General features: G+C 37.5%; 1 protein-coding gene across 1 annotated transcript; it reads right to left on the bottom strand.

Moving 5' to 3' along the window:
• Positions 1-48: 48 nt before the first annotated feature.
• Positions 49-15,565, bottom strand: LOC127426667 (pyroglutamylated RF-amide peptide receptor-like). Its single transcript, XM_051673620.1, has 6 exons — positions 15,217-15,565; positions 9,118-9,276; positions 8,479-8,540; positions 3,647-3,882; positions 3,317-3,414; positions 49-452 (listed from the first exon to the last, which is right to left on the bottom strand). The coding sequence occupies exons 1-6, from the start codon at positions 15,563-15,565 to the stop codon at positions 49-51; spliced, it is 1,308 nt and encodes a 435-aa protein (XP_051529580.1).
• Between the last annotated feature and the right edge of the window lie 1,674 nt (positions 15,566-17,239).

The raw sequence follows: 17,239 nt of genomic DNA, 5'->3' as shown, positions 1-17,239 counted from the left end.
GATGATGCAACGGACGACAATAACTTTCTTGTTTTCCAAGGTCTCGTTTTATTTAACGCCGGAGCTGCTAGAAGGTAGCTGGGAGGTAGCGGTGTTGACTTTCTGCTCTGCGAGCGCTGTCGATATCTCCAGATCGCCGTGTGATGAGGACAACACTCTGTTCTGAGGCGTGTGAAGATTAGCGTTGTTTCCACTGGTCATGTTGCTACTAAACGGCTCAGTTTTGAGATGTCTGGAGAAGTGCACGCTGATGTTTGGTCGCTCGACGGCGCCGCCCTGGTGGCCAGGTCGCCGCAGGTAAGCTGACAGGGTGGCGACGCAGCTCTTCTTAAAGTTTTCGTTCATGAAGGCGTAAACAATGGGATTGTTAAAAGAGTTGGAGAAACCAATGGCCTGGACCACAGCGATTATCATGTTCACGGTGACCTCGTCATAGTTCTTCTCCAGGTCATCTGAACAAACAAATTTAGAGATTTTATTTACATTTCTGTGATTTTTGTTCTAGCATTAAATAAATATTCCAGGATATTTTCAACATCAGGTCAGTAGCATGCTGTTGACTGCCACAGACTAAAATTCCTAACCACACGTTTTCACGTGAAATGCGTTGACGTTAATGCACTTACAATGGAAGTCTATGGGGCAAGCTTTCCAGAGGGTTTAATAGCAGAAATGTAAAGTTTGTATATTTATTTTGGGCATATTTTTTCTACCAAGAAACAGAAATAGTCTAAGCATCAAAGTTGTCACATAGACGTGGAACTACTTTTCTAGGCAGATGAACTTCTGTCTAAATTAACCAGGTGAACTTTTTTTAGCTTGACATGGCATCATGAGTAGAAATAAAGGATACAATTTTGCACCATTAGAGCCATATTAAAATACATTCCTGATCATTTAAAGGTGAAATGTGTCATTTTTTTTCTATGTTATGGATCGATTTTTGAAACAACTAGTTTTATCTATCAACTATACAATCAGTGACCACTTCATTAGGTACACCTGTACATCTTATTGATGCGATTATCTAATCAGCCAATCGTGTGGCAGCACTGCAATGCATAAAATGCAGATACGGGTCAGGAGCTTCAGTTAATGTTCACATCAACCATCAGAATGGGGACAAAATGTGATCTCGACCGTGGCATGATTGTTGGTGCCAGATGGGCAGGTTTCAGTGTTTCCCCTATATGTGCTCACCGCTGCTAAATTAAGACCACCGCTGTTGAAATTTCACTCGGTTCATTAATATTCTTTACGCAACGTAACGCTTGTGAGCCCGAGTCAGATGCATGCTTTCTGCACTGCACGCTGTTGAATGGGGCTGATATGAAATGAAAGGTAACCTACTACATGCACACAAATGCATGCACGTACTTACAGTGACATCACCATTTAGTAGTCCAACAAAGGCTGTTCGTGATTGTGCGTGCACCACGGAGAAGCAGGATACCTGACAAATTCGCCACAGGATTGCTGGTTTTGCAAACAAATTCAACAATCCCTGCATGTTCATAGTTAGTAATGCAGGGACTTCCCGCACACTTTTATTCACTTAAACATTTAGCTGAGAATTGGTAAACCGATCCATACAGATGAACAAATTAAATCAATATTCCTCAATCGCCACAATTGTACAGAACGGCCATCTGAGTTACCGTAGCTTTTCTGTCAACTCGAACAAGTCTGGCCATTCTCTGTTGACCTCTCTCATCAACAAGTTGTTTCCGTCCACATAACTGCCGCTCACTGGATGTTTTTTGTTTTTGGCACCATTCGGAGTAAATTCTAGAGACTGTTGTGTGTGAAAATCCCAGAAATACTCAAACCAGCCCATCTGGCACCAACAATCATGCAACGGACCAAATCACTGAGATCACATTTTTCCCCTTTCTGATGGTTGATGGACATTAACTGAAGCTCCTGACCCGTATCTGCATGATTTTATGCACTGCACTCCTGCCACACGATTGGCTGATTAGATAATCACATAAATAAGTAGGTGTACAGGTGTATCTAATAAAGTGGTCACTGAGCGTATTTAAGTTATTTTAAACGTTTGTTTGCAGTGCTGCACGCTTCCAGTGTTCATTTTCACAGTTTATTTTAGCCATACTTTCTGTCTTTTAATGAAAATGTCCTTTAAATTTAGTCAGTGTTTTATTTATTCATTTTTGTCAGTTTTACTCTAAACAAAATGGCATATAATTTTTGTCTACAAAAATAGCATATTTTAATTGACGACAGACCACACGTTAAGCAAGTGTTCAAACATTTTAAAAAATATTTTTGAAAATTATTTAAATATGTATCAAACATATTAAAGATTAATATTTTTAATATGTAAGATTAAACAACAGTGTTTACATTAAAACAGTTTGATTATTTTCATGATGCATCTTTTTCATCTTGTCTTCATTTTCTTTGAGAAAACAAAAAATCTTCGTCAGATAACATTTTCATCAGTCATATCATTGAAGAGATTAACACTGCACACTTGCCTGCTAGGCTTCCATTATAAGCAATTTTTTTCTGTTCATTTTGCATAGTAGAAAAAAATATAATTATAGAAAAAATATATAATGTAATAGATATAATATATGTTATAAAATTATTTATAATTTATTTACAATTTTTAAAAAAATTTTTTTATTAATTTATAAAATAATTATAAGTTGTAAAAAAATTCTGTGATGATTGACAGCATGCCACTGATGCTGACCATAGAAAGGAAGTGCCCAAGAACATAAAATCATCTGGAATCTTTCTTTGAAGTTTGTGTAGTGTTGCAATGGTTCAAACAGTGAGTTGCAATCAAATAAACCAATGAAAAACACATTTGTCCCATTCAGCCTTGTGCACTACGGGTGGTGCTGGTCTAATGATTGAGGTTGTGGCTTGTTAACAGTGATTGCATGTTTAACCCCAGAAACAAACAGTTACTAAGAACACAATGCCTACATCATTTCGCCTTGGAGCGAGGCACATAACCAAGGGCGTAGATTTGGCTTGAATATTGGGAGGTTGGGGGGGATACCAACCCCCCTGGAAACTACGTCTCCGCACATAACCATGGGTTGTCACAGAGTTGCACGCCCTGCAATGCCTGTGCTGTAATTTAAAGTGAATAATGAGCAATCTGCATTCTGTAATTACGCTACAAGACAAATTAGTGCATTCCCACAGCTGCTGTGAGCTGATTTGTTTCAGTGCATGAGAGTCACATCAAAACTATGGTGATGTCCATTAGGCATGTATTCAACATTCGAAACATTTACCTCATCAAATGCATGTGCATGCAGCATGAAACACTTACTGTATTCAAATAGCATGTGCACAATATGAAACGGCGCCCAGCAGATAGTGAACAACAGGACGATGGTGATCATCATTTTAACAGCACGTTTCTTCTTCCTGTTTCAATAAAATAAAACAGCAAAGGCCCGGATTTCAACATGGAAACATGAAACCGCATATGTTACTTACATAATGTAACATATTTCTGAGTGAAACTGGATAGTAAGAAATAATGCGGGGTGAACTGTGTGCTATGAGATCAGAGATTTACAATTAAGAAAGTAAATAGGCTCAGCATTGATTTCACGTTGACTTTAATATTTGTGTATTTTTATACGTTATTGCACACCTGGATATTTTGTTGATCTCTCTATGGTTCATGGTGCTCAGGACTGAAGAGTCTCCCACACGTTTGCGTATCCAGAGCTCGATGCCGATGCGACTGTAGAGTAAAAGCATCGCGGCCAGCGGCAGCAGAAACAGTGCCACCATGATGAATGTGGTGTAAATCTGTCGGTGCACCAGAGAATGCCAGCGCTCCTGACAGCACACATGATGATGATCGTACAGGAAGTCGTACTTTACCTGAGGAACGCAGATAAAAGCGATCACCAGAGATCAGCAGAACCACACGGCTGTTCTAACAAAGTACTGACCCTTACTTCATCTGCAAACACACCAGGTGATCACTTTAGTGTTCACATGCCTGTCGACCAATCAATTTCCATAACTTTTCCACATATTTTCTAGTTGTTTGTGGTTAGGACAAATTTTATAACTATTTAGCTATAACATAATTAAATTACTTCATTTAAATTTATTTGTACTTTTATTTTTTTTAATATTTTAAAACTTCATAACTAGTGACTCCAGCCAGGTCTCCTAAGCAACCAAATTGGCCCGGTTGCTAGGGAGGGTAGAGTCACATGGGGTAATCTCCTCGTGGTTGCGATTAGTGGTTCTCGCTCTCAATGGGGCGTGTGGTAATTTGTGCATGGATCGTGGAGAGTAGCATGAGCCTCCACATGCTGTGAGTCTCCGCGGTGTCATGCACAATGAGTCACGTGATGAGATGCACGGATTGACGGTCTCAGAATGCACACAGACTGAAGTAGTTTAAATCTTTGGTTCTTTTAATTGTGATGATTTTGGCTCACATTTAACAAAAACCCACCAATTCACTATCTCAAAAAATTAGAATACATCATAAGACCAATAAAAAAAAATTTTTAGTGAATTGTTGGCCTTCTGGAAAGTATGTTAATTTACTGTATATGTACTCAATACTTGGTAGGGGCTCCTTTTGCTTTAATTACTGCCTCAATTCGGCGTGGCATGGAGGTGATCAGTTTGTGGCACTGCTGAGGTGGTATGGAAGCCCAGGTTTCTTTGACAGTGGCCTTCAGCTCATCTGCATTTTTTGGTCTCTTGTTTCTCATTTTCCTCTTGACAATACTCCATAGATTCTCTATGGGGTTCAGGTCTGGTGAGTTTGCTGGCCAGTCAAGCACACCAACACCATGGTCATTTAACCAACTTTTGGTGCTTTTGGCAGTGTGGGCAGGTGCCAAATCCTGCTGGAAAATGAAATCAGCATCTTTAAAAAGCTGGTCAGCAGAAGGAAGCATGAAGTGCTCCAAAATGTCTTGGTAAACGGGTGCAGTGACTTTGATTTTCAAAAAACACAATGGACCAACACCAGCAGATGACATTGCACCCCAATTCATCACAGACTGTGGAAACTTAACACTGGACTTCAAGCAACTTGGGCTATGAGCTTCTCCACCCTTCCTCCAGACTCTAGGACCTTGGTTTCCAAATGAAATACAAAACTTGCTCTCATCTGAAAAGAGGACTTTGGACCACTGGGCAACAGTCCAGTTCTTCTTCTCCTTAGCCCAGGTAAGACGCCTCTGACGTTGTCTGTGGTTCAGGAGTGGCTTAACAAGAGGAATACGACAACTGTAGCCAAATTCCTTGACACGTCTGTGTGTGGTGGCTCTTGATGCCTTGACCCCAGCCTCAGTCCATTCCTTGTGAAGTTCACCCAATTCTTGAATCCATTTTGCTTGGCAATCATAAGGCTGCGGTTCTCTCGGTTGGTTGTGCATCTTTTTCTTCCACACTTTTTCCTTCCACTCAACTTTCTGTTAACATGCTTGGATACAGCACTCTGTGAACAGCCAGCTTCTTTGGCAATGAATGTTTGTGGCTTACCCTCCTTGTGAAGGGTGTCAATAATTGTCTTCTGGACAACTGTCAGATCAGCAGTCTTCCCCATGATTGTGTAGCCTAGTGAACCAAACTGAGAGACCATTTTGAAGGCTCAGGAAACCTTTGCAGGTGTTTTGAGTTGATTAGCTGATTGGCATGTCACCATATTCTAATTTTTTGAGATTAGTGGGTTTTTGTTAAATGTGAGCCAAAATCATCACAATTAAAAGAACCAAAGACTTAAACTACTTCAGTCTGTGTGCATTGAATTTCACAATTTGAGTTGAATTACTGAAATAAATGAACTTTTCCATGACATTCTAATTTATTGAGATGCACCTGTATATATATATTAATTTAATACATTTCCATGGCTTTTCCAGAACTATAAATCACAATTTTGAAAACCTCTATTTCCACAAGTTTTCATGTTTTTCAAACAGAAACTTCAAAGGTAGAATCTGTATTTATTGCTCATGCAGTCATTGAGTTTAGTTAAAACATAAGGTAGTGGATCTAGTATTTGTCTTGAGATCAAAGATGTGCACACACTGGACATGACAGCCTACAATAACCTTCCTATAATGACTCGATCACTGATGAGCTCCAGTTGTTCTGGTTTTCAATGACACTGAATGACACAACCCAAATGGGTCACTCATGTGACATTTGTTCATTATGATCTCAGATCATAATAATGGTAAACTGAAGCAGTGCTTTAACAGTGCTTATGAATATGCCATAACAAACAGGCGGATGGACTTGTGCTAGATGAATGAGTCACCTAGACGCAAGCGAGTGAGTGAGAGGATGATCGTTTACTCAGATGGGGAAGTCTTGGGAGAATAAGACCTCAGGGTCTCTCCAACGATGAATAAACCATAACCTTTATAATAAGACAATTCTTAGAAATGAACCACACTTGACCGACCCTGCTCTTCTGTCACCCTTCATTTCAGGGCCGGTGTTACGATTTCACACCAACGTATTTGAACCACAAATAAATTCAGTCAAGCTTGATTAAATTATAATTTTCACTCATTCGCTTCTGTAGCCAAATTAATAATTAACCTTGTGCTTGTTAAACACTCGCTATGTGACATAACAGTGATTCACTGATAATGACATTCCAGTCTGCAACGATTTTAATTAAACTGTTTATTTAGCTCGAGTTGCATTATTCAGGGCTTATCAATAATGATGATTAACAACTGACCTAGGGCCAGTGTGAGTATTTCGACCATTTTATGGAACAGTCACTTGCTTAATCAAACCAGTGCTTTATTTTTGCCGTTAATTACGTTTATGCACAAAAAAGCATGTAACTACGAAATACGTGAAGGCAGGCGCTTATAGCTATGCAAGCAGGATTTTGCGTGTTTATAGGATGTGTCAAGTAGGTGTTACATTCTCAACGTTGCCACAAAGGGTGCTATAACGGATATTAGTGTGAACTGTCCACTTCTACGGTGAGTTTTCTCTTCCAAGTCAACTACTGTCAGAGTGCAATGTATGCCCAATGTATGCTGTACGCTTAGGTGCGGGAGCCGCACCTTCCAGACAAAACACTGCTCTTTCTGTTATGGACACAATGAAACTTAAACTAATTAACTTTGAGTTATACATTATTGGTAACTAAATGCTTATTCTATGTCTTCTCTTTGTAATACCATGGTCAGGTTTGACTGTAAGCATACTGTGACTATACAGCAAAAACTGACACTTTAACAAATAATAGTTTGATAAATGTCTATGTTATGACATTATTTTTATTTATTTATTTTTTCCTTTTTCTCTCAATTTGGAATGCCTGATTCCCAATGTGCTTTTAAGTCCTTGTGGTTGTGTAGTGATTTGCCTCGGTCTGGTTGCCTCCGCGTCTGAGACTGTCAACCTGCGCATCTTATCACGTGGCTTGTTGAGTGTGTTGCCTCGGAGACATAGCGTGTGTGCAGGCTTCACACCATCCACCGCAGCAATCAGTCTCAACTCACCACATGCCCCACCAAGAACAAACCACATTATAGCGACCACGAGAAATTTACCCCATGTGACTCTACCCTCCCTAGCAACCGGGCCAATTTGGTTGCTTAGGAGACCTGGCTGGAGTCACTCAGCACGCCCTGGGATTCGAACTAGCAAGCTAGTGAACTCCAGGGGTGGTAGCCAGCGTTACCACCGAGCTACCCAGGCCTTGTTATGACATTATTTTAAAGTCATGCAATTGTTCTTTTTTCCACCAGATGTCAGCAATCTGCCCCAATGCATGACAAATTCTCACGTTTTCTTCATATGTTTGAACTTTATATAAGTGATGGTTTTTACTAAAGTGAAGTTCACATAAATTAGCTTATTTGCATATGCAAATGAGTGGTGTAAATAAGAAACGTACAGGTAAATAAGATCTAAATATTAATAATAAGTAATTACTTCAGGGAAGAATAAATGTTATCATTTATTTAATTTATTTTAAAGTTACAGCAGTACTTTTTCCGGTCAAAAATGGCCGTGAACAGCCAAAGTGTCGACATTTATTACACAGCCCAGGAGTGTCTATATATTTACAGCCTCTTACCTCAACAACAACACTTTCAGTTTAATGACACAGACTTTTAAAGGAAACTCTATCACCCCTTTGAGGTTAGTTACCGCCACAGTAAAGCAAGAACGTACATTAAGCATGTTCAACGGGACCGCGCAGTGGCAATATGTTGGCCAAATGCTCAAATCTTGAGTCTCTTGAAGCATTAAAACGTCTGTTTAAACATCTTATGGATTAACTATTTATTGATTTAATTATTGATTAATTATTTTGAGTAGTTTAGTTCTCTATACACTCCTACAGCGGTACGAATTCATATCCTGTATGGAGTTACAATATAGCTATTAATTGCTATTACTGCTAACACTAACGCCCTATACAAATATGTTTTTATTTAATAAAATTTTTTTTAATTGTCCACTCACCTCTAACTGTTGCACAAACAGCATTGGCGATCCCACCATGACGGCAGCTATCCACACCAGTCCTGCAAGAAATATATATACTGTTAATCCCATTCTTAGTGGCCCCCTGCTCATAAGCCCACCCTGTTCATGACATTAAAAAGCAAAGCAAAAACCAGAAGATTTAATCACATGTCCTTTTAATGTCATTTAGTACAATTGTTCTCAACTGGTTTTAAGGACACAAGTTTTACATTGGTCATCAAATTGCAACTCAGTACCAAAACTGTTTATCATATACTCTTTTACCTAGGGTAGTTAAACGTTTTTAAGGTGAATGGCCCCTCAGGGGGAAGTTCACACAGAAATCGTTCTAGCAAGAAGGAGTGCAAAAAGAAACTCAGAACAATGCTAACTCTGTCGTCATTTGAAAACCATCTTGAAATGGTCTATATGAGCTGTTGTTGATTGGAAATGCGTAAAGATTCTTCACAAATTCTCCTTTTGTGTTCCACAGAAAAAAAAAAAAAGACATACAGGTTTGGAATGACATGAGGGTGAGTAAATAATGACAATTTTCATTTCTGGGTGAACTATGCCATTAAGAAACTTTTGAAATAAGAATGTGGAAGAGTTGAAAGTGTGGGTTCTTGACCTTACCTAACATTTTGTAAGCTCGTTTTGGAGTGTACTGCCTTTTCATTTTGAGTGGATAAACGATGCCCTGGTATCTCTCGATGGCGATACAGGTCATGGTGAGGATTCCAGTTACGATGGCAGTAGTCTGTACAAAAGGAACTGTCTTACATACTAGAACACCTGCACATACAACACACACAAAAACAAGATATGAAAAGAGTCAAAGTCTGAAGTGCACTTTGGAGACCAACCGAGTTTCGACCGATACCGATATTCAGAGTGCAGTATGCAGATAATAATACAGAGTAGTGGTCGACCGATATATCGCCGAGGCAGATAAATCAGCCGATAATCTGATTTTTTTTAATTATCGGCATCGGGCGATACATTTTCCCGTTTGGCCGATTTATTTCTTGAGGGCCCTGAGAATCGCCTGCTTGCATGTGTCGGTTAGCAGTCACGGTTTGTTTTGTTGTTACGTGCCATCGTGTTACTACAATAATAGACCAGTGTGCAACACAGCGTCATTTAAACGGTCCGCATATCAGAGCCGCGGCAGACGTGTTTGAGCTAATAATGTTAAAGTGATCGCCGGTTTCATTCTCCCTCTCTCTCCTCAACAGTTCCCTGTAACTTTTAACTGTCTTGTCTAATGATAAAAGGGCAAATATCAATAAAACTAATATCATATACTATCAGCAAATATGCCCATATCTCATTCAAACAGATGTAATAAACCAACCTCACAAAATTGAGCAGATCCAGCATCATGCGGAGCGCTCCTAAATCTTCCTCTGAAGCACGTATTCTATCAGCGTCTCCTCAACAGTTGCCTGTAACTTTAAACTGTCTTGTCTAATGATAAAAAGGCAAATATCAATAAAAGTAATATCATATACCATCTGTATTATGGTTGCGTGGTTTACCGGTACTAAAAAAGTATCGCAATATCATCTTGTTGCTACTTTCGGTACCATATTACAGTATGCTGTCCTACACAAAATGATATAATATGTGACAAATTTGAGATGAAATCAATGACCATTTGAAAATAAAATAAAAAACCTCTGGATATGGCAAAGTGTGATCTTTAAACAGCAGTAGGATGTAATTTAATTTAATAATATACAGTCACATGCACTGCACTCTACAGAATGAACAAGAGGTGCCGCTCTGCTCTGTCATGTGATTCCCACGTGCACACACACACACACACTAACACAAACGTAAACGCAACACACACTACTGGTGCTTAATTTTCATGCAGAGTGATGAACTCTTCCAGTGCAGCTCAGAGATTTCAGCTCGAGAGTTGGGACGGGAGTATCCCAGCATTAATGGGAAGCTTGATATAACTAACCCATAAAAACAGGAAGAACTCAAATGTCTGTCAAAAATAAAAAGTCCCACTAACATGAAAGCTCTAAATGGATGTATAAAAATGTAATATTTGGAAAGTAGCAATAATACTCATAATAACAATTACGTAGTATTAAATGGTTGTATTATTATTATTTTTATTATCTGTAAGCAATATCACAAACGCAAGCAGCCTTGTGCCACAGGTAATCCGATTGTTTGTTTTTTTTTAATTAATGTTTTCATTAATACTGTGAAGCTCTGTTGTGCAGCATTTTATTTACCAAAAATACAATTGGAATCTTTTGTAAAAGAAACAAATAATTATGATATTTTTATTTGATTAAAACTGTATGTATCAATTTGATTAAACACCATTAGATCATAACATTTTATTAAACATTTAACATGGAATCCAGAAGAAATTAAAATGGAAAACGCATAATTTGTATCTGAAAGACTTTATGCAGTTCTTTTAATCAAGTCATATTCTGTGTAATTTCATCAAAAATCTGAGGCTTTTTATTTGTTGATAATAGTATTGATTTAGTATTGATACCGAGGTACCAGGGCTGGTATCGTACCAAAGCCAAACTTTTAGTATCGAAGCAACCCTAGTTTGCAAATATGCGCATATTACGTTTAAACAGATGTAATAAACCAACCTCACACAACTTGAGCAGATCCAGCATCATGTGGAGCACTCATTTACCTCTGAAGCACGTATTCTAACAGTCTCTCCTCAACAGTTCCCTGTAACTTTTCTAATGATAAATGCAAATATCAATAAAACTAATATTATATACCATGTGTAAATATGCAGATATCTCATTTAAACAGATGTAATTCATGAACCTCACGAAAATCCAGCGTTTTCTTCCCGTCGAGCGCTCATCTAATATCTTCCTCTGAAGTGCGTGTATTCCATCAGCCGGAATCAAAAACTTCAGAATCAAAAATTCCTCTGATTCATGACGGTCAGTCCGTGACAATCCAAGCAGGCGATAGGGGGCCTGGGTAGCTCAGTGGTAAAATATGCTGGCTACCACCCCTGGAGTTCGCTAGTTCACTAGAACCCAGGGTGTGCTGAGTGACTCCAGCCAGGTCTCCTAAGCAACCAAATTGGCCCGGTTGCTAGGGAGGGTAGAATCACATGGGGTAACCTCCTCGTGGTCGCTATAATGTAGTTTGTTCTCGGGGCGCATGGTGAATTGAGTGTGGTTGCCGCGGTGGATGGTGTGAAGCCTCCACACGCGCTATGTCTCCGTGGCAACGCGCTCAACAAGCCACGTGATAAGATGCGCAGGTTGACTGTCTCAGACGCGGAGGCAACTGAGATTCATCCTCCGCCACCCGGACTGATGCGAATCACTATGCGACCACAAGGACTTAGAGCGCATTGGGAATTGGGCATTCCAAATTGCGAGAAAAAGGGGAAAACCCCCCCCCCCCCCAAAGAAAAAAAAATTAATAAAATCCAAGCAGGCGATCCAGGCCGTTTAAACTATCAGGAGATTGCTGCTCACGCTGGATCCACATGAGCGCATGAGTGCAACTTCAAAGTAAAAGCGCTTCACGTGTGCGATAATTAAATGTTTTATTCACTGTGCACTGTATGTACAATTGGTTTGATTCAGTATTTTTTTAGTAAATGCGATTGCTAATGTGGACATGCCATCCATGGTTGCTGGACTACTGTGTGTACTAGTATTTCCTTCTTCCTAATATATTAACAATTTCTTCATGTGCAAATAAATTACAAAAATTTGATGACTAAAACAGAAATCAGAAGAAACGGTTATCTACCATTTAAAATACAACATTATTTTTTTAGACTATCTTTTACAAAGTTAGTGTGAAATTGAGTAAATATAGTGCTAAATAAGAGTTTATTCATTTTTTTTTAGCAGTTTTATGTTTATGTTATTTACTATATTAAATTGTGTAATATATCGGCATTGTATCGGCCTATCGGCCACCCTGCTCTCTGGATATCGGCATTGGCCATTAAAAAACCCCATATTGGTCGATCACTAATACAGAATGCAATTTAATGAAAGCAATATTTACTTAAAATTCACACAAAAAATTTGTTTTTTTTTTTTGTTGTTTTTTTGTGCATGCTGCCCTGCAAAGCCAAAACACAGTAATTATGCCAACAGTGAAACAGAAAAATGGCTTCAAATGGCTCCAAACACAGTAGATTATCAAAATGACACACTCATACTCAGTCTGAGTGTAGTTGAGCCAGAACAACCTGTTGCAGGACAGATAAGAGAATTGACTCAATTTTGGCAAAATATGTAGTTGTTGTACTGTTTAACTATTGCAGCGCAACATGGACAAGGCAATCGGTAGATTTTGGAACTGACACAAGTGTGGAGCGAACACAACAGTTAATCAGCCAAGCGGACATGGTTATTAGCCGATGCTTTAATCTTAAAATGTCAAATCCCAATTAATCTGCCTGGTTAAATGACTAGTTTAGAAGTTATAAAAATATTTTCTCTGGAAACAGCATTGTTTGTGCTATTCTTGATTCTTGAACCTGTGACTGCAAAGTTGCAGATTGTTTTTTCTTTCATAATACTAGCAGAATCCAAAATGGTCCATCTGAAATATTGTTTGCAGCTGCACCAAATGCCAGTCATCAAAATGACTTTTTGCTTCACTTTCAGTTTATTATAATCAAACTGTAGATGTAACTAACTGTAATTAAACCCCATGGGATTATAAAACACTTGCAAACTTGAACAGAACCATTACAGTGATGCTAACAGATGGTAATGGGGTACCATAATGGAAACAAATGATTACCATATTCAGATATCATGATATTTGCATACACCAAGGAACATCAAAGTATACCATAGAACTACACTACTGGTAAACTACACTAATTTTGGTGCTTTTTTATTACTGTAACCTCCAGATTTTTACTAAAATATCACAAATCGTTTCTCTTTTTTAAACTAATAGAACTAAGTAACATTAAAAAATAATAATGATTAAATTATAAAATAATAACCTACTTAAAAGAACATAAAATGTGCATTTAAATATTTTGGAAAGTCATGACATAGAGATATCTGAATATAAATCAGCTACTGATCCGTTACGTGTCATATACTGTTTGTTAATGACTTATTATGCATTGTTAGAAAATTGTATTTATTTCTGGGTTATAAGACCATGAACTTAACATCAAGATTTAACGGTTAAATTTAGCAATGTGTACGCCCACCTTTAGCCAAATTTTGAAAAGTCGTACAAATCCTTACGATGTAAGTGTGTGTTGAAAATAAACGTCACAGATAATTTCTCATTATCATAAAAAGTACAAATGTCATCAATGTCAGAGTATTTTGCAATTAATAACTTGACAGAGTAGATGGTATGTAAAATACTAATATAGGTATAGTTTGTTTTTTTATTTTGTTTTTACTAATATTGGTATTGTGTAGCATGGTAGGACTGCTCGATGACGTCACATCAACTACAGCATGCATCTACAGATATGTTGTTTAAAACCTCTTACACTCAGCGGACCCTTCGCTATATCGCGAAAAAAGTTTACGCTTAAAATTTTAAGTCTCCGTATACATAAGTCAGGCATATGAGGTATCATTGGAAAACTTAGCATCTGAACTTTTCAGAGATAACCATCACTTCTGCATTTACCTTACTTAAAATAACAAAATAAGGCCTCAAAACATTCGCGTTGAAAATTAGCGCCCCCCAGAGGTAATGGGGTAGAAATATTTATATAAAAATAAAAGTCCTTCACATAGCACATAAATGGACAAGTCATATATCAAATGAAAGCTCTCACTCTCAGGAATGTGACTTTACAGTCAATTGTGTTGCCCTAATACCACAGTTCGAAAGATTTTCAAAAGAATCACAAAGTGAAATATGATTTCTGTAAGTCATCAAATACAAATGTCTCTTTTATGCTCCGATAACTGCTGCTGTAAGCCCCAAATACCTAAAAACATTATATCTGCTTTTATCTTAGGAAGTTTCCTAAAGAATGAGCCATTGTTTACATGTCTGTGAGCTTGCTTGTGTGACTAATCCAATGTTATTTCTTAGATGTCCAGAACAAAATATGCCATACAGAAGGTAAAGCATGTTTAAGAAATCATCAGAAAAAAATATGTATTTGACTACTGATGATAAAAACGGTATATATCATCGCAAATGGGAGGATCTCAGCTTTCAAATGACTTCTAGAATGAGCATCTAGTCCACTCAGAGGCCGAGATATTCAATGAAACATCAAGGGTGGTGCTTGAACTGAAAATTAGACTGAATGTCTATGGACGAGCACATCTGTGAGGGCTAAAATGCGTTAGAGTGCCACCTACAGTTCAGATCTGTATATTGTGATGGAATGTGATATTATGTGATATAAATGTTTTTTCTAATGCTTTCTGTCACCTAGTGGAATAAAATGAGACATTTCAAAAGTGAGACAAAAAAAAATTTAAAAAATAAAAAATAAATTAAAAAAATTCCAAACATATATTCTGTTTATCATAAGATTATAAACACATGCAATAATATTTATGAATAATTTTGAGTCTTTTTTTATTTGGGCAGTTCTCTGAAAAATTAGAACAATTTTTTGCAATTAGTCCAGAGTGTGTGTGAATGGTGTGCTTTTAAATTTTGAGTGTAAAAAACTGCGTGCACCAGAGTTTAAGGATCCAGGTGTGTGTAAACCTGAATTTAAAGTTAACAGAAGCTGAATCTCACCTCCCAGCCACTCTGAAGAGATGTTCTGCAGCAGTGTGAATGGGATGCAGAAGAAAGTGATGAGCAGATCGCTCACAGCCAGAGAACAGATGAAGATGTTAGTGGCTGTTCGCATTGCGCGTTTGCGCACCACAATATAAACCACTAAACTGTTTCCCACCAGCGCCAGCACGAAAATAATCACATACATGACCACAAACGTGCTTTTAGCTCCAGTGGGAAGTTCTGGGATGTAAACCAGCGGCTGAATGTTGTAGGTGTTGATGAATTCCTGACGGGTGAGGTTATAATACTGCAGGAGTTCCTGAAGGACCTCCGGAGTGATCTTCATCTCTGTGGGTGAGGACATGACGCTTTGTTGATGATGGATAATTTAAATACAGTACAAAAAAGTAAAATCCAGTTACCCAGTGAGGTTTGTTGAAAAGTTATTAATAAATCCCTCAGGATGATTCACAAGGTCTGCTGCGCTCGAGCCTCTGAGGTGAAGTGAGGAGGGAGCGAGTGCGCGGTCACTCTAGTGTGTAAAGGATAGGGTACTCAATAGAGCTCGAATTTCCTCTTTCTCAGCACAGTGTCAATGAAAAGATTTGCTTAAAGGAATATTCCGGGTTCAATGCAAGTTAAGCTCAATCGACAGCATTTGTGGCATAATATTGATCACCACAACATTTAATTTTGACTTGCACTACCTTTAAATAAAAAAAAAGAAAGAAGAAGAAATTGAGATTACAGTGAAGCACTTACAATGGAAGTGAATGGGGGCCAATCTGTTAATGCTAAAATACTCACTGTTTCAAAAGTATAGCCACGAGACATAAACAATATGTGGGTTAACCCTTGTGCAATCATTTTGGCTGTGTTAATGCCAACGGCATACATTTTGCCAAAGGTGTGTATTTTTGGGGGAATTTTGATATTTCAACCTCAGTTCCTAAAACACATCTATAATACACCGTGTGCGCAAAATAGTTACACTCAGGACCTTCAGGACAAAAATGCCCCCACTGAAACCCATTAAAACTGCAATATTTGATCCCAGTGCCATTAAAGCATAAAATCATGAATTCTATGATATTATGCTTTCATTCCGGAGCACTGGCTTCATAATTCATTTTTTATATTTTCCATCAGATGGCGCCATTTTTCTCATGTTTAGCCTATGGAGCAAATACAAGCTTTTCCCCTATTTTCTGTTTGCTGTATTAGAGCACTGCAGGCCAATTGAATAAATGATGTAGCTAAAATTGTTTGTGTGTTGGTATGGATGTCAGAGTGTGTTTTGCATGTGTGTATTGAGAAATGTGTGTGTGTGTGTGTGTGTGTGTGTAAAACACAACAGTGGCATTATGTAAACAAACTGGCATTTAAAGGGTTCAAATCTATTTATGAATATTAATTAATGAATATTTGCTAGTTATGATCAAGACTGATGTTGGTTAGTCATTGAAAGTGGAAAATTATATATATATATATATATATATATATATATTACGGCAGTTTTTTGATGCAGACATTTTTGTCCTTTAAGGACCTGAGTGTGAGTTTTTTTTTTTTTTTTTTTTTTTTTTTTAATCTGACACTGCAAAAAAAAAAAAATAATAATAATAATGCTATAAATAATAAATCTATATCTATCTATCTATCTATCTATCTATCTATATATATATATATATATATATATATATATATATATATATATATATATATATATATATATATATATTTCCCTTAGCATTTATCATTTATTATATGGAAAATAATTAATTCTTTGTGTTTTTTTTTTTTTTTTCATAAAAAACAACAGTGGCATTATATAAACAAACTGGCATTTAATAATATTATGGCCGTTTTTTGACAGGGTCCTCCTTAAATTGACGCATAAGGGTTAACATGGTTTCAGTGTGATAAAATCACTTACTAACCGCATCTGTGTAAAATTATAGATGAAATTACTGGGGGTGTGAATCACAATTTAGGATGCGATACGATATTATTGCGATTCTTTATTTTTGGTGTATTG

The sequence above is a fragment of the Myxocyprinus asiaticus genome, chromosome 36, assembly GCF_019703515.2.
Source record: "Myxocyprinus asiaticus isolate MX2 ecotype Aquarium Trade chromosome 36, UBuf_Myxa_2, whole genome shotgun sequence".
Classification (NCBI taxonomy): Eukaryota; Metazoa; Chordata; class Actinopteri; order Cypriniformes; family Catostomidae; genus Myxocyprinus; species Myxocyprinus asiaticus.
The sequence above is the reverse complement of the archived record's forward strand: the minus strand, read 5'-3'. Positions and strand labels throughout refer to the sequence as shown.

What these genes read in the sequence shown, in the direction of transcription:
- LOC127426667 (XM_051673620.1), bottom strand. Translation starts at nt 15,565, where the DNA reads ATGTCCTCACCCACAGAGATGAAGATCACTCCGGAGGTCCTTCAGGAA. An exon ending in CTCTTCAGAGTGGCTGGGAG is followed by an intron (nt 9,277 to 15,216) that starts GTGAGATTCAGC and finishes TTGTATGTGCAG; the next exon opens with GTGTTCTAGTATGTAAGACA. An exon ending in ACGAGCTTACAAAATGTTAG is followed by an intron (nt 8,541 to 9,117) that starts GTAAGGTCAAGA and finishes TATTTCTTGCAG; the next exon opens with GACTGGTGTGGATAGCTGCC.